At 56.8% G+C, this 17,691-nt stretch overlaps 1 protein-coding gene and 1 long non-coding RNA gene across 2 annotated transcripts; both read left to right on the forward strand.

Annotated features, from left to right (window-relative positions):
- The first annotated feature begins 9,267 nt into the window (after positions 1 to 9,267).
- LOC128777998 (uncharacterized) lies at positions 9,268 to 11,555 on the forward strand. The gene is made up of 3 exons (XR_008423279.1): positions 9,268 to 9,836; positions 10,395 to 10,728; positions 11,492 to 11,555. It is a non-coding gene; the product is annotated as an uncharacterized LOC128777998 (long non-coding RNA).
- Positions 11,556 to 12,593: 1,038 nt separating this feature from the next.
- SELENOW (selenoprotein W) lies at positions 12,594 to 17,322 on the forward strand. The gene is made up of 6 exons (XM_019425850.2): positions 12,594 to 12,726; positions 14,195 to 14,219; positions 14,327 to 14,380; positions 14,560 to 14,634; positions 14,730 to 14,828; positions 16,946 to 17,322. Exons 1-5 carry the CDS (start codon positions 12,680 to 12,682, stop codon positions 14,808 to 14,810), a joined length of 282 nt encoding a protein of 93 aa, XP_019281395.1. The 5' UTR covers positions 12,594 to 12,679; the 3' UTR covers positions 14,811 to 14,828; positions 16,946 to 17,322.
- The last annotated feature ends 369 nt before the right edge of the window (positions 17,323 to 17,691 follow it).

Consider the following 17,691-nt stretch of genomic DNA (forward strand, 5'->3'; position numbering starts at 1 on the left):
GGCCGGAAGTCTGGGGGGAGGCCCGACGCCGAGGCAGGTTGGCCCGAGTGCTGTGCAGAATGGACAGAAAGGCGGCAATGGACGTGGGCAGGCCCGGCCGCTCCGGGAGGAAGCCTCCGCGGCCGCTCCCGGAGGGGTCGGGCGCACGAGTAACGACCGGGACGTGTTTACGTCAGCCGCTTTGTGCAAAGACGCAAACGGAATCTGCCGCCGTCCCCGCCCCAGCGCCCGGTCCCGCGGGCGCGGGGACTCCGGGGGGTGCTCTCTCCTTGCCACCACCTTTTTCCAGCCTCCCCGAATCTTCTATCGTGGAGAAAGCCTTTTTAAAAATAGGAATTCGGAGGCCCCAGAGCGGTTTCCCCGATTGGTTAAGCGTCCACTCTGGATCTTGGCTCCGGTTTTGATCCTAGGGTTGGGAGCTCAGGCCCTGCCCTGGGCTCCGCCCTGGATGTGAAGCCTACTTAAAAGCAAAAGCAAAAAAGGAATTCAGATGCGGACAAAGAATCCTCCATATATAGGAAGCTGTGTGCTGTTGGCTCTATTTGATTAAGAAGAGACGCAGAAATCATCCAAATACAGAACAGTAGGAAACGGGTTTTTACAGGTAGTGTGTCTACGCTTGGGAGGTTTCACCGCCATCTTTAAAGAGGCAGCTTTTGGACAAATTTTTAATGAGCTGGGGAAATACTGATGATCTGTCTCAGAACTGCTAAATGGGCCAAGGGCACAGTAGCACCTTGACCAGCGTGAAGACGTCTGGAGACACCTGCACAGAGAAAGGCGCGTGGAGATTGTGCCCCTGAAGGTGAACCACGGTGGATTCTTACCTCCTTCCCTGCATCGCTTTTCTGTACCTTCTCCGGGTCCTCCCGGGCTCCTCGCTGCAGGGGACACCGGGTGGGCCCGACCGACCTCTGCACCCCTGGCAGCAGAGGCTGGAGGCAGCGACTGGTCTCCCGGCCGCCCCCGCAGCCGCCTCCTGGAGAGGGCAGGCTCCCGCGGGTGGACTCCCTCCAGACCCGTGGGCGGCAGAGGAGACCCCCGGGGCCACGGCCAGGACTGGGTGTCCTCGAACCCAGCGGTCCTGGCAGCGGCCTCGGAGGGTTCTGTGCTGTCGTCCTGGGTGTCACTCCGGAGCACGTGGCCCAGATCCGCGGCTCCAGCCCCCCACGGTGTAAATGCCCGATCCCAGCTCCGATCCCTGCCCCCCCCAAGCGTGCGTTGCTCTTATACTCAGGAAAATCATTTTAAAATACTAAGGAGCTTTCTAAGGAAAGTAAACCACTGTGAAAAGTTGACATTTTTGCCGTGTTCATTTGCCTGCAACAGAGATGGGGGCCCAAAGAGGGTAAGACGTTTACCCATGGCCACGCAGACTCACAGACTTGGCTGAGAGAGTCCGGGCCCAGCCAGGATTTCCTCCATTCCCCTTGGAGAGCCCAGCCCTCCATGAATGAGGCAGGAGCACAGACAGACAGACAGCTGAAGATTCCTCCACCCCCCTGTGCCTTACCTTTTGTGTATGTTCATGGGGGCTGAGGGGGCGAGGAGGAATGTTGACTGATCAAAAGTCCCGTGAGCCAAAGTCTGGAAGCCCACTTACATGATTCCCCCCGGGGCAGAAGCCTGGCAACATGATGTATTCTCTCTCTTAATGGCAATAATGCCATTTTAAAAATTAATGCCTGTTTCATCTGTACAAAGCCATTTCTGTCCCAAACGCTTGTGTCCAGATACTGTGACCCTCCCCGCTTTGTTTTTGTTTTACAGCCGAGGACTCTGAAGCACAGAGAAGGGGAGTGACTAGCCCAGACGTGTCCAGATTTGAGATTCCAACCCAAGCCCTGTCCACTGTCCCTTTGAAACAGCCCTTCCGTTTGTCCCCAGCCTCGTTCGGGCTCAGTATTAAGCCAAAATACTGGTCCTCTCCTGCAGCTGGTATCTGAGCAGAGACTGGGATAAAACAAAGGCGGCAGCCATGCAGATATCACAGGGGAAATTTTCCAGGTGGCGAGAACAGCTAGTGCAAAGGTCCTGGGGTGGAGAATCTCTGGAAGGGCAAGGGAGACCTGGCTGCCTGCAACTCAGTCAAGGAGAGAGCGTGGGAGGTGAGGCCCATGCTGCAACCAGGGACCGGGTCATGCAGGGCCATAGGGACCACGTGAGGAGAGAGTCGCGCGGACTGTGGGCAGGGAACGGATTGTTGGGGGCCAGAGATGAAGCAGGGAACCCACCGACAAGGCAAACCGCAGTAGTCCAGGCAGGAGATGATGCTCCTGGACCAGTGAGGACTCAATGGAGGTGGGGACTTGCCAGGTCTTTGATAGGTCTTTTGAGAGGTAGAATGCACAGATCGTGTCAGAGGCTGCGTGTTGGTACGAAGGCCAGAGGGAGGTCGAGGATAGCGCCAGGGATGTTCTTGGCAGAGCATTTGCGTGGAGGGAGGTGCCCTGTACTGAGATGGGACAGGAGGGAACACACACTCCAAAAAGTACAGCTCTACCCTCTCCCCGGCCGTTGCGCAGATGGAGAGGGAGACAGAATGCATGAAAACGGAATGAGCGAAGGCAGGAGGCACGAGGTAAAGGATCAATGGAGATGGGAGAGCCTGGGTTTGGGGCAGAGAAATTTGGGTTGGACTTTGGCCCCGTGAAGCCGGAGCTTCCCATCAGCCTTGTGAATGGCGAGGTGGCTGAAGTGGCTGGACACGGGTTGGAGCACAGGGGGCTGGTCAGCTTGTGGGTACGGGTGACCTTTGAGGCAGTGGGAGTGGGTTCTAGGAGTTGAATGTAGACGAGGAGCGAGAGGGGCGGGAGACGGAGGGAAGAGGGAGGGGAAGGGGGGGCAGCAAAGGGACTCGGCGGCGGAAGCGGCCAGGAGGGCAAATGAGCCACTCCTGCCCCCCCCCCCCCCCCCACAAGGCTGGAAGTACCCCCGGAGGGAGGAGGGCTGGCCGGGCTGCATTGCCGAGAACTGCCTCGGGGATCCAGGGCGGGGACGCCCCTGGTGACCGTGCCCGGAGCGGTCTCGTGGCGCCGCCCGTGGTCCTGCGTGAACACGAACGTCCTTCTCTGGTTCTGACGGTCAAAATGCAGGTCTCCCAAGTTCAAGGGGAAGCGAGTGGAGATGCGGGAGAGGCAGTGGCCGCCAGGGGGCGCCTAGAGCCCGCGCCCGGAACAAGCCGTTCCGGGAGGTTTCCGCGCGACCCTAATCCCCCGTCACCCCTACTCGGGACCCCTCCAAGGGCCACACTGCAGCAAGTGGGGTGAAAGCCAGACCCGGGTGAGAGGAAGCTGATGCATTCTGAATGGGCAGGAGCAGATTCGAGAAGTCTCTCTAGGTCCGCCCAGGGGGGTCTTCTGGGGGTCTGCGGGCCTGCAGGCTGCCGTTTGAGGCTTGAAAGGTCCCGGGCAGTCGACGAGACTTGACCAATCTGTCCACACTGGTTATAAACCCCCCACTTGGGCCTGTACCAGGACCTTGCCCTGGTGGGGTGGGGGAGTGGGGGGTGAGCCGGGGTCGCAGACCTGGAGGGGGCGGCCGGGGGGCGGGGCTTCAAGGGTGAGGGCCTGCGGGAGGATAGGACAGACACGGATCACTGCCCGCGAGGGACATGTGTAGGTCGCAGTGAGGGCGAGGCCAGAAGGTTGGGAGACAGGTGCCCTACGGGCCCTGGTCACCTTCTGTGGGCCAGAGGTACCAAGCCTCCCACCTGACCACCCCACCCCGTTCCCCTGTCCTGTGCCCTCCCCCATTGTCAGGCTGAGACCTCACCTCAAACCCCTAGGGGTGGCCAGGCATCAGTTCACCCCCTCATCCATCAGTGGATCTTTATCTATCTATCTATCTATCTATCTATCATCTATTAATCCATCCACCCATCCACATATCCACCCACTGATGGCTTATCCATGCATCCACAGAGACAGCATGCTGTGGGACTCCCATTTCCACGAAGTTCTAGAACAGGCCAGACCAGTGTGGTGGTGTAGGTCGTTGGTGATCCTCGTAGGGAAACTGACAGGGAACGTGCATGAGAGACCTTCTTGGAAAAGGAAACCATCTGTATCTTGATCTGGGAGGTGGTTCAACGGCCTTACGTGCGTGAAAAAAATCGCCAAGCTGTACGGTTAAGATTTGCGCCCTCGAGGCGCCCCAGCTGGCTCAGCCGGGAGAGCGTGCTACGCTTGATCTCTGGGGGTCGTGAGTTCAAGCCCCATGCCGGGCGTAGAGCTTACTTTTAAACATTTTTTTTGTGGGGGCACCTGGGCGGCTCGATCAGTTCAGTGTCCAACTCTTGGTTTCGGCTCAGGTCATGATCTCATGGTTCATGGGTCTGAGCCCCGCATTGGGTTCTGCACCGCGAATGCGGAGCCTGTGTGGGATTCTCTGTCTCCCTCTCTCTCTGCCCCTCCCCTGCTCTCACCCTTTCTCTCAAAAATAAACATTAAAAATTTTTTAATTAAAAAAAAAAAATTCGCCCACTTTACTGTGGGAAAAAAAGCAAATTTGTAAAAAGGGTGCACTTCACTATTTTTCTTTGAAAAAAAAAAAAAAAGGATGGTCAGGGAACACCTCCCTGAGGAGGTGACATCTGAGTCAATACCTATATCACCAGCACCCCCGGATGTTCCTAGGCTTCTGCAGGTACAGACACAGGTACTCCTTGGTGTGGCCCCCGCCTGAACACTTGTCCTCGCTCCTTCGGGCTCCATATCTGCCAGAATAAGTCACACTGGGTTCCCTCCCCCTGCCCAATGTACCAGTGTCCTTGGCACCGTATGCCCCGTGTAAACACAAGAGGACCGATGAGAACTCCGTGGGACTTTGGACAAATCGCTCCCCAGTGGAAGAAGAGCCTACAAGCCTTCCTTTAAAACCTTTAAAATCTGAAATACGCCCTTCCCCTTTAAGGATGCAACTATGCTTCGCATCAGCCAAAATCCGCCAGGAAAGAACACGACCTTCCCCCCCAAACTTGCCTGAACTCTGAGCGCCTGGTACTTGCCTCGAAAGAGGTGAGAATTCTCGCAGGGAGAGGAAGATAAGGATTCCTCGTGGTGCTAACGAATGACTTCGTTCGCTTTGCACTGTCAGCACGGAACCTGATGTGGGGCTCGAATCCATGAACTTTGAGATCAGGACCTGAGCCGAGGTCGATGCTTAACCAACTGAGCTACCCAGGTGCCCCTTAAATACACTCTTTTTTTTTTTTTTTAAATGTTTATTTATTTTTGAGAGAGAGAGAGAGAGAGACAGAGTGCAAGCGGGGGAGGAGCAGAGAGAGAGGGAGACAGAGCATCCGAAGCAGGCTCCGGGCTCTGAGCCATCAGCACAGAGCCCGATGCGGGGCTCGAACCCACAAACCGCGAGATCATGACCTGCACCGAAGTTGGACGCTCAATCGACTGAGCCACCCAGGCCTGCCCCTAAATATACTTGCTTAAGGCTGCCTTTATCTGACAAGTATTTGCTGGGTGCCCGCCATAAGCCACTCACCGCTTCACATGCCGGGCACGTACGAGGGAGGAGGACACGACAGAAAACCAGAGAGCGCACTTTCTAGGGGAGAGACAACCTGACAGCATCCACAATTCGTGAGTAAGATACGTAAGATGCCAAGGGCGTACGTGCCAGGGGGAAGCGGGGACACAGAAGGCCGGGGAGGGGTTACCATTTTCGATAGCGTCAGGGATGGAGCGATATTTGAGCAAAGATCTGAGGGAAGTGAGGAGACAGCCCTGTGACTGTCGGAAGGAAAAGCGTTCAGGCGGAGGGAACAGCCCATGCAAAATCTCTGAGAGGAACCTTGAAAACGTGATGCTAAGTCAGACACAAAAGCTCACACACCGTAAGAGATATTTACGCAAAAGTGTGCACGCGCGCACACATGCACGACCCCTATCCCTCGTCGCCATTAATTTCCTAGAAGAAATGATGGCTTAAGGGTCATTTTCAAAATTAGGAAAAAGCTCTGTGAACGCACTAAATGCCACTGACGTGTACACTCTAAAATGATTAATTTTAGGGGCGCCTAGCGGCTCGGTCAGTTCAGTGTCCGACTCTTGGTTTTGGCCCAGGTCATGGTCTCACAGTTTGTGGGTTCGAGCCCCTCGTCCGGCTCCGTGCTGGCAGTGTGGAGCCTGCTTAGGATTCTCTCTCTCCCCCCCCTCCCCTGCTCGCTCTCTAATAAACATTAAAACAAACAAAAAAAGATTTAAAATGATTAATTTCTGTTATGTGTATTATCCCTCAGTTAAAAAAAAAAAACCAAAAAACTCTGTGAGGAGGGGTAAGATCGGAGATAAGGGAGGGGGCCAGAACATGTGGGCCCTAGGGGTCCCCAGTGAGGACTCTGCTTAGACTAATCCGGGAGCCCTGGAGGGTTCTGAGCAGAAGAGGGGCTGGCGCCCCCTGGTGGCGTTGATGGGAACAGGCGGCAGGCGACGGAGGCGGGGCAGGCCCCAGGGCGCCCCAGCGGGAGGTGATGTTGGCTCCCCCAGGGCTCGCAGGTGGAGGTGGGGAGGGGCAGGTGCATCCAGGATACGTTTTGAAAGGAAATCCACCAAAAGTGGCTGACGTACAAGGAAAAGGAGAAAGTCAAGGTTTATGCCTGGTCTGGAACTTCCAATTTCCAGATTTGGGGGGGGGGGGTGGGGGCAGAGATGGGGGCGGGTATCCAGAGCTCTGGTCTGAGACGCCAGTTAGACACCCGACTGTAGGTGGCAAGTAGGCAGTTGGGATGTAAAAATCTGGAATTCAGGGGCTGGAAATATGCATTTGGAATTTGCATGAGCCCCCAAATCTGTGAACATCTGCCCATTCTCTCCCTACCCAGTGCAGCAGAATTTTTATTTTGTAAAGTGATTCCAGTCGGGCCCCTCAAGGGCAAACACAGTCAAACAACGTGGGGTGCTCTGTGTTTTACTGACTTTTTCTTCCACAGTCTTTCCTCTCCATCAGGGGTACCGGTTGTGTTGGGGGCCCCAAACCACCCCTGTGTTCCAAGACTCTCCGGAAGGCCCCACGGGAGTCAGTACGTAGTTGATTTATTTTTCTTTTAAGCTTATGTATTTATTTTGAGAAAGAAAGAGAGAGAGAGTGCGAGCAGGGGGAGGGTCAGAGAGAGAGGCAGCGAGAGAATCCCAAGCAGGCCATCTGCCTGGCGTGAACTCCAAAAGCACAGCGGGTGTCAGCGCGAAAGATATTGTTTCATTCAAAAAGCCAAAACCGTGGCGCAGTAAGCCTCCTTATCATTTAGGGAAGTTTTATATCAGTAGAGGGAAGTGTCTATCAGCCAATTTCCCCAGACTCAAGGCAAGGGCCAAATTCGCAAGGGGGGGGTGGTGCTTTCTAAGGATAGCACCCCGGTTTCTCTCCTCCCCCCTGACGCCCCGGCTCAGAGACCTGGTGGCAGTGATTGATTTGAACAAGATAAGAAGCCAGATAAGGAACGGAAAACATGAGATCTAAACCAGCAGCTAAAACCACAAAAACGTCTGGAAGAAACATGGCCTGAGGTTTGACACAGATACTTTACATAGGACGCGAAAAAGGACAAAGAGAAAACGCAAGGAAAAATACGAAAGCAAAATTAAGCAAGCCCTGATCGAAATTAAAATATTTTGCTCGTCAAAAGACACTTGCAAAGGGGCGCCTGGGTGGCTCCGACGGTCAAGCGGTCAAGCGTCCGACTTCAGCTTAGGGCATGATCTCACTGTTCGTGAGTTCGAGCCCTGCATCGGTCTCCCTCTCTCTCTCTCTCTCTCTGTCCCTCTCCCCCCTCTTTTAAAAATAAATAAACATAAAAAAAAAAACTTGCAAAAATGAGAAGGCACGCCACAGACTGAGAAAGTGCTTGCAAATCGTATCTCCAACAAAGGAACTTGTAGCTACAATATATAAAGAACACTTACAACTTAACAATTTAGATGAGCGACCCAACAGAAAGTTACTCAGTCGGTTAGGCGTCCGACTTTGGCTCAGGTGGTGATCTCACGGTGCGTGGGTTCAAGCCCCACATCAGGCTCTGTGCTGACAGCTCAGAGCCTGTTTCGGATTCTGTGTCTCCCTCTCTCTCTGCCCCTCCCCCACCTGCACTCTGTTGGTCTCTCTCTCTCTCTCTCTCAAAAATACATAAACATTAAAAAAAATTAAAACAAAAAAAAGAAAGTCAGCTTCCACACATGCTGGACCCACGACTGGCCGAAGCGGGGTCCTCCCCAGATGGGCTCAGTCTGTGCAGGGCTCAGTGATCCTACGTGGATAGGTGGTGGGGGAGGGGGACAAGAGGAGCCGCAGCCCCAGGGAGGCCCTGACCTCATGCAGAGTGACAGACAGACGGACGGAGGTGGTCCTGATGCTAATTACCCTGCACCCAGGCGTTGGAGCTTTCGGGCTCCCTGACATCACCCCCCTGCCCCGCCCGGCTGGCCCACAGGAAGGTGGCTCAGAGTACAGGCTCCACAGCCGGACAGCCGGGGGTCACAACCCCTGCTCTGTGCTTTGTGTGACCTCAGGGGAGTGCCTTCAGTCTGCCCATCTGGAAAATGGGATCATCACAGGGAAGCAAGTTCCAGGCTGTCAGCTCAGAGCCCCACGTGGGGCTTGAACTTGGAAGCCCATCAGATCGTGAAATCAAGGGTTGGATGCTCAACGGGCTGAGCCCCCCGGGCGCCCCTGGCTGCCCTTACCAATTACATAGCTGCCTTCCTTGATCTGTTTACAAAATTCTCTGCCCCGGCACTGCCTGCCACCCTTTCCTGCCTTTATTTTTCTTCCCGGCACTCGCTACGCCCTCGGGGAATACGTATTTGTTTCTGGCTTTTCCTTTGTCCGTCTCCCCAGCCACAATGTGAGCCCCAGGAGGCAGCCATGGTGTAGCCGGTTGGGGGGGGGGGGGGGCGGCGGGGACAGCTTAAGAATTACCATCAGTCTATGTATGTGTGTGAGGGAGGGAGAGAGAGAGAGAGAGAAAAAGAGAGAGAGAGAGAATCCCAGCCCAGGGATCATTACTAATTCCACCAGCCTCCCCACTGCTGGATAACAAAGACCCCTTTGTTCTCAAGGGCAGAAGTGGGGGGTGGGTGGCGGTGTTCCTCTTCTCTCGAGGCTTCTGGCAAGTTCTCCACCCAAAGGCTGGCCAACAAAACACTCTGGGGAGCTTCTGCGCGGGTGCCCGGCCGGGCCACTTGCTGGGTGTGCTGGGAAAGCCAGTGGGGGGAGGGGGGGGAAGGGGGAGGGGGACCGGGAACCGTACCTGTGACTGACAGAGTAGTCAGGACACGGCTGGGGGAGCCCCGAGGGGACCGTGACCCAGGCCAAGGGGCTCAGGGGGGCTTCCTTGAGGGCGGTCCTGTTACAAGATAGGTTTTGGAGAAAAAAAAAACAAAAAAGGGAAAATCAGGACTCACACAGAATCCAAAAGTGAATGTGCGATTGGAGACTGGGGAGTCCGCACGCGTGAGGTGTTACAACCTGTTCGGAGCAGGACCAAAGAACAGACACGTTGACAGATCAGGAACATTGAAGCGCATGTTCAAAGGGAAGCAAAACGTTTGGGGAGGCGCTCCGGGTGCAGAGGGCGAAGAACAATCTAGCAACACCCGCCCCTCCCCCCCCCAAGGGGGGGACATTCCTCAGGCGCTCCTGGCTGCCCCAGAACAAAGAAAAACAAATACTGTACCCGCCAGAGATCAGGTCGTGCCCGACGTGAGTCTCCATCAGTTTAGGATATCTTAGCAAATGACAAGAAAAAGGCAACCTTGTCAACAGCCCAATCTCCAGAAAAACCTATTGACTCAGTTTCCTGGAGCGCCAACATCACTCTCGCCTCCGTAGTGATGGGGGAACAAAGGCAAGAAAGAAATCTAGGTCAGATTAAATCCCCTTAGGGGGCGGCCGGGTGGCTCAGCGGTTAAGCATCTGACTTCGGTTCTGGTCATGATCTCGTGGGTTTTGAGTTCGGGCCCCGCGTCGGGCTCTCTGCTGTCAGCGCAGAACCTGCTTAAGATCCTCTGTCCCCTTCTCTCTTTGCCTGGAGCCTGTTTCAGATTCTGTGTCTCCCTCTCTCTCTCTCTGCCCCTCCCCTGCTCATGCGCTCACTCTCTCTTTTTTTTTTTTTTTTTTTTAATTTTTTTTTCAACGTATTTTATTTATTTTTGGGACAGAGAGAGACAGAGCATGAACGGGGGAGGGGCAGAGAGAGAGGGAGACACAGAATCGGAAACAGGCTCCAGGCTCCGAGCCATCAGCCCAGAGCCTGACGCGGGGCTCGAACTCACGGACCGCGAGATCGTGACCTGGCTGAAGTCGGACGCTTAACCGACTGCGCCACCCAGGCGCCCCAGCGCTCACTCTCTCTTAAAAATAAAGAAATAAGCGTTAAAAAAAAGAGAACTCATGCGCATGCCTGCAGAGAGTTCGTGTGCATTACCCACAATCTGCAGGGTATTAAAACAGAGCCCACCATCCAGAAGGATTCGGTCTGTGTGGGATTACGTCCTGCCCCGAATTCACGTCTGTCCAAGTGCTAACCCCCCAGGGACGTCCGTATGGGACCTTCTTTGGAAACAGGTTCACCGGTAGATGTCAGTAGGTAAGATGCTGTCATACTGGAGGAGGGTATCCAGCGTGACTTGTGTCCTTATAGAACTGGGAACTTGGAACTCCCACCGCACGGGGTGCACACAGTTTTCCACGGAAGCACGCGGTTTTCCCTAGCACAGCGTATGTGAACCTGCGTCCCTTCGCTCCTGGGCGAGGCAGAAACTGCACCAGGTTGAGCCGTCGCACAAGGAAGCGTTTATCTGCAGCCAGGAAGGAGATCTCGGAAAACAGCTTCCGAACGTGACTCCCGGTGGGATGAATATTTACACAGGGACGCCCCCTCCCGGAGGTAGAGGCAGGGAGGAGGTCCTGCGAGCGCCTGAAGGCAACAGCCCGACGCTCGCCTGGGGTGTTATGTAAATGAGGCTAGCGCAGGGGGCGGGGTTAGTATTATAATGAGGTAAAGGTAGCTGTCCGCGGTTGGAGAGATCGCTCCATCATCCGCCTGCCCGGGGACGCGTGGGGTCAGGGGGTTAGGCTCAAGCCGGTCTGGGTGGTCTGGGCTGGCCGGAGGTCTCGTCTGGGCAGTGGCTACTGCGCAGCGGGGCGGGTTTTGCTTTTCACTTGCCTGAGTGAAGAGAGAAACTGGAAAGGAGCTTAAGGAAAAAAGTGGGGGGGGGGGGGGGACAAAGGCAGAGGAGTACGAGCAGGGGGGCAGTCAAGGTCAGGTCTTGGGGTCTAGCTGGCGACAATACGTGGGCGCCGATTTCTCGGAGGACGAGCAGGAATCGCGCAGGGGAAGAGGGCAGAAACAGCATGTGCAAAGGCCCAGAGACCGGAGAGGGCGGTGCGGTCCAAGGGGGGATTGCAGTGGTTCCGTGTGGCTAGGGCACTGAGACCGGGCAGGGACAGGTCGTGCCAAGATTTGGGTTTTTGTTCTGAGGGCTCTGGAAGCCACCGAGAGAGACCTCTGTATACGGGACATCGATTGCACCCAGCCCTGTGTTAAGTGCCTTATATCACAGGCTCATTATATCCTTCTGAGACAGCGGGGATCAGAAGTCACACAGCCAATCCTTAGAGTCGAACTGGCACCTGCCTCGGGGCAGGGTTATAGCAGGTGAGGACCAAGGACCAGGAGGCGGAGGCAGAAGCTGGGGCGGGAAGGTCTAGGGCAGCGTTCATCTTTCTCGAGCTAGCTAGCTCCACGCGTCCGACACTCAAGGCTCTCCACCTGTAGGAACGCACTGAACGTGCGCACATCAACCCCCATCCTCCCCCAACTGTCCCCAAGCTAAATCACTCCCACTAGGGAAGGGATTGATTTTGTCTATTTTTTTGCATCGCTGATGGCAGGCAGGTACGCGGGTACGTATTGGTTAAATGGGTAAGTAGTCCTTGAAGGCGATTACGCCCATCTTCCAGACGGAGAAAACTGAGGCCCAGGGAAAGGCTCCCGCTCTAATCCCTTAACTAACTGCTGGCGTCAGGCACTTTCATGAACCCCCTTGCCTTGGAGACGGCTGGCTGGAGAGCGCCGGCGACCGCCACGGCGACCAGGCGGCGCCCGGGTCCAGCCGCCAGGCCTGAATAAGAACGCGGGGACCCTGCAGCGCTCCCTGGAAACCTGGGCTTCCGGGGCCCGCCCCCGCACACCCCCAATGCTTTCGGACCCCGCCCTCCTACCCTCTTCCGGGGGAGAAAAGGGGCCCCAGGGCCGCCCCCTCCCGGCCGGCGCTGGAAAAACCATCACCCTTATTAGCAATTCCGTTTAGTTCGCGGAACGTCTGGTCCAGAGCCCCGCCCCCACGGGCCATACCATTCCGGCCCGGACGGGGGGGACCGCCAGGGGACGCGTAGGGGCTTCCCCCAGGATGACTCCTGTCCGGATGCATCCTGGCCCCAGCGGGGGAGGGGAAGAGCCCGCGTGGGGGCTCAGGGTGCCGGGCGGCAGGGTCCCTGGGCCCCCGCCGTGGGGCCCGCCTCCCCCCACCCTTCCCGCCTCCCCCCGCCTTTCTCCCGCGTTGGTTCGCGCCGTGTAACGCCAAGCAACAACCTTTGTGCGACCGTCCGGGTGTAGCGGAGTTCGCCGGTGCACGCCGCAGGTGGGTCGCCTGTCCGCGCCCCGCCCATGCTGCGGTCCCCAGCCATGGCCCTCGCCATCCGAGTCGTTTATTGGTAAGCACGACGGCCGGAGGCCCCGACCGCGACCCCCTGTCGGACCCCATCCTCCACCCGACGGTCCTGGGGGCTGGACCTACGGGGATCCTTTCCCGAGAAAAGGGGTTCCCTGCGGATGGGGTGGGGTGGGCGTGAGCGGAAGGGCGAGAAGGAAGGGCGTTGACCCACCTCCCCAGGGCGTGGCATTCAGGACAGCTCAGGTTCTCTCCAAGGTGGAACTGGGACACGCGGGTGGTCATTTTAGACATCCGGGGACCCCGGGGGGGGGCGGGGGGGGGTCAGCTTTGTAATGGGAGAGGGGCCTCCGTCATCGCTAAGGTTGGTCCTCCCCCAACGCCGTCAACCTCCCTGGGGTGGGGACCGCGAGAGTCCGGAAGGTTCGAGAATGTTCCAGCGTGGGTTTGAAAAGCACGAATACTGTGGATGCCCGTCGTTAGGAACCCTCCATCTTTTCGGTTTCTCCACCTGCAGAGGGGAGAGAGTGATCTCAGTAGTTAGCCGCGGATGGAGTGCCGGTATCGGGTGCTAAACATGTTGGGTCCAGCTTCCCCCCTGCAGGGAAAAAGTCCCGAGTGGACCGGGGATTTTCTGTCTTGTTGACTGCGTTATACACACCCCCGCCCCCCCCCCCCCCCCCCAGGGCTGGCATCTAGTGCTGTGCGGTCTTGCATAGACACGCCTGCACGTAGGCGCTTAATAAATGCCTGTTCAGTGCGTTTCTCCTCCCAGAAAGGAGGAGAATTTTAGCTCCGTTTTGGTTATAGGTTGTGGGAGAGGGTGGGGTCAGGTCAGAAGCCCGAGTCTGAAATGGCCAGGGGGCAGGGGGCAGTCGCTGATTTTGAAAGGCTCAGATCGGTCTCAGCGGTGGAAATGTTCCTGCAGCCTCAGCAAAGCAGAGGGTGGGGTGACATTTTGAGGCCCCCCGGGAGGCGCGTGTTGCAGACTCCAGTCCAGAAATAGCATGTCGTGGGGGTTGGGCAAGCGTTTGGAACCCGTCCTCAGGACTGGTAGGACCTTGGGGATCCAGGAGTAAAGGTTCATCCCCTAGACCTTCCCACTGGGTGGGGGTGGGGGCGGTGATTCCGCGGTTCTTACCCTAACGCGGTTCTCTGTTTCCCTCCCTCCTGCCTGTGTCTCGTACTTGTGGTCTCTCTTTGTCACCCCGCTTTTCTGCACCCCGTGTCTTTTGTCTCTCCTCCTCTGTCGGTTTTCCTTGTGTGTGGGTGTCCCCTGTCCCCTGTGCCTGTGCGGCTTTCAACATTCTGTGTGTCTTTTCTCTCCTCTCTCTGTCTCCTCTTTGGTTTTGTCGTTTGTCCCTCTTGATGTCTTCCTGGGCCCCCTTCCCGGTTCCCCTCTTGCCTCCCCGCTGCCTGCCTCTTCCCTCCTCTGCCCCCCCCCCCCCCCCCCCCGATCCCCACCGTTTCCCTCTCTCCCCTGGGACCCACTCTCTCGGACCTCCCACCAGTGGTGCTTGAGGCTACAAGTCCAAGGTAAGCAGAGTGGCCAGCCCCCAGACGTGTCCCTGGGAGATGAGGGAGGACGGCAAGCGGCACGGCCCCTGTTGACCCCCCGATGTGACCTCCCACGCCCTTTTCAGTATCTTCAGCTCAAGAAGAAGTTAGAAGATGAGTTCCCCGGATGTCTGGACATCGTGAGTCTGGGGGATGGGGGAGAGAATCAAAAACGGTCTCCTTGTGTGTCCCCTCAGCCCAGAGTGGCCGCCGGGTGGTTCGGGTCGGCCCTACTCTTCACCCATATTCTCCCATTTCCTGGGGGTGCAGGTGACCCCAAGAGGGCATCTCAGCCCCCCCAACATCTCTCTCTTCCCAGTGCGGCGAGGGGACTCCCCAGGCCACCGGCTTCTTTGAAGTGATGGTAGGGGGGAAGTTGGTTCACTCCAAGAAGGTATGTCCGTCCGTCCGTCCTACCTTGTGTTCAGCCTGGCTTAGAGTTGGGATCCCGGTCCTAGCTTACTCCTTCCCTCTTCTTCACACCCCCAGAGAGGCGATGGTTACGTGGACACAGAGAGCAAGTTTCTGAAGCTGGTGGCCGCCATCAAAGCCGCCTTGGCTCAGGGCTAATGGGCCCCGAAGGCAGAGGTGAGGGGGGCCCAGCCACTGGACACTGTGATTGACTCCCCGTTCCTGGAATTGACAGCTAGTTTGGAACCCAAGGCCAAGTTTCCAACCCAATGTATTCCAGACCGAGTAGCGGTTTCTATCTTGTGCTCTGGATCACGGAGCTGCTTTTCAGCACCTTCCGAGCCTGGTTTCCCATTTCCCGGCCAACGTGTTCCAGAAGAGCCCCAAATCCGGCCTGTTCTAGAACTGGGCAGACCAGAACCAAGGTCTAGCTCCTGACGCTCGACAGTCTGGAAGGACTTGGTACCGTTTCCTAATCTCAAGAGTCAGTCTTTCCCCCGGTGTTCTGGAACTAACTTCCATCCCAGTGTCCTGTGAACCCAAGTTCCTGTCCCCAGGGTGCTTTGCTCCAGAAAACTGGTTCTCGGGTGCTTTAAACTCAAGTTCTGTTTCTTTTCCTTTTTTTTTGAAATTTATTTATGTATTAAAAAAAATTTTTTTTAACGTTTATTTATTTTTGAGAGAGACAGAGCGTGAGCAGGGGAGGGGCAGAGAGAGAGGGGGAGACAGAATCCGAAACAGGCTCCAGGCCCTGAGCCGTCAGCACAGAGCCCAACGCGGGGCTCGAACTCACAAACCGTGAGATCATGAGCTGAGCTGAAACCCAGAGTCGGACGCTTCCCTGAGCCCTGCAAGTTCCGTTTCTTTAACGTCCTTTACTGGAGCAGAGTGAGGTCACTTTGCAGTGTGAACTTGAACATGGCAGAGCAGATTGAACGGGTGTGGTATAAACGTACTAGCGTCCTGCCTGACGTGCAGGGGTCTGAAGCGAACGGTGTGTCCCCCTCCATCCCCCCGCCGCCAGGGAAAAAAGAGAAAATCAAGAACTGTGGAATTCTAAAGCTGCACGAGCTGAACACTTTCGTGCAGTGGGGCTGGGGATTCGAATTCTGAAAAGGCCGACACAGAGCACCTCTCCTGCACAAACGTAACCATTTGCTGCTCCCGAACCGTCGGCAGCTCAGGCGGTTACTTAAATCAGCACGAGGTTTCCTTGGGTCCCAGAGAGGCCGTCCACCAACGGGTGGTTTCGTCCGACGCGAGCGAAAGTGGGGTTTACGCGAGAGAAAGGAGGGCGCCGTGGTTCTTGTTTGCACGTCTTGCGGGTGCGGCTTCCAGGGTCTCCCAAGACCACCCTCGGGATGTGTGAGTCGCTAGAAGGACCCGCAGAACTCAGCAAGGTCACACCTGCGGTTATGGTTCATTATAGCAAAAGGCAGCGAAGGGAGAAGCAGGGCCGGGTCCTGGCGGTCCCGCGTCACCGAGGAGTATTGCGACAGGGAAGCCGTGGCCGACCTTGGCCCCCGGCCCCTCCAGAAGTCAGGAGCTGCCACCGCCTGGCCCAAGGCCCCACCATGAATCACACTGTTAGCATAGACCAGTCCCAGTGGCCCAAGGCCCCAGGCGGGACATTCATTCATTCCCAGTGCTGAGAGGTCACCCTCAGGAGCTGGGGCCCCGCCTGAGGCCTGGCACAGCCGGTTGGTGACCGTGAAGAGGTCTTTTCTGGGGCTCGCAGCTGGAGTGGGCGGGCGCGGGTGTCCCAGAAGCCCGTTTCTGTCGGTGGCTTCTCTGGAAACCGAGTTTCCCCGTGGGGTGCGCGTGATAGGTGTTCAGTCGCATCTCCTAGTGGCCGCCTCTAGCACTCCCTCCCCCCCCCCCCCCCGCCCCCAGCCTCATTTCTCTCACGAGAGACCCGACTGAGAACTAAGTCTTGGCCCACCTTGCCTGTAGGGTTACAATTTTTCCATCACGGGCATCCCCTGGTCCTTGTGCCTCAGTTTCTTCGAGAGCACACGAGCAGGGGAGGGGCGGAGCGAGAGAGGGCGAGGGAGAGTCCCAGGCACGCTCTGTGATGGCCAGCTCAGAGCCCAGTGTGGGGCTCGAACCCAAGAACCGTGAGAGCATGGCCTGAGCTGAAATCAAGTCGGATGTTCAACTGACCGAGCCCCCCCCGCCGGGTGCCCCCTTTCCCCATCGCTTCTCTCTTTCCCCTTAGTCGTGGGCCCTCACTCCCCCAACCTGGCCTTGTTCCCTGCAATCTGACCCCTCCCCCCTCTCTCTTCTCTGCACAGTCCAGTGACCTTGGCCCAGCCCCTCGTGGCCGACGCTTCATGACGGGAAGGACTGAAATGTCTGGTGGACGCCTGGTCTTTCCCTGATGTCCCTGCGGCCGCTGCGTGGGGGCAGAGACTGACGCCTCTGGTCCTTGCCTCTGTGTGTGTGTGTGTGTGTGTGTGTGTGTGTCCAGGCATGTAGCTCTGCACCCTGCCTGCCTTGTTCCCTCCTCTCCCCACTTGCCCCCGAATCCCCCAGCACCCCCCCTGGTTACTCCTGCTCCTGGCTTCCTTCTTGGGGTGGCGGAGAAAGGGATCTGGATGAGTGAGTTGTAGATTTCAGCAGTGTGGGTAACGGTTTACCGTTCAGTAAACATTGGATGAGTTTAACAAAACGTGTCTTGCGTGTGTCCATTTTACCCCTGGAACCTCCTCCCCAGCCTCATGGCACCTCCCCCCCCCCCCCCCCAATCTCTGGCCCAGGAAACGGGCCTTGCTGATTACGAAGCCCTTCATAGCGGCTCCGAGGTCGTGCCGATGAGGGATCAGGCAGCATGCAGCAGTGATGTTCATTTAAACGAGACCCGGGCTCCCGGATTGGTCCCAGTACATCCTGCCGTGGCCCCAGATTCGTAGAGGCTTGTACGAGTCCGCTAGGGTGGCCATCACAAAAGACCAGACCGGTTCCAACAACAGAAACCGGGGAGTCCGAGGTCAAGGTGAGGACAGGTTTTTTTTTTTTTTTAACTTAAAAAAAAAATGTT

This window comes from Panthera pardus, unplaced genomic scaffold (genome assembly GCF_024362965.1).
Source record: "Panthera pardus isolate Hobbes unplaced genomic scaffold, ASM2436296v1 HiC_scaffold_18, whole genome shotgun sequence".
NCBI lineage: Eukaryota > Metazoa > Chordata > Mammalia > Carnivora > Felidae > Panthera > Panthera pardus.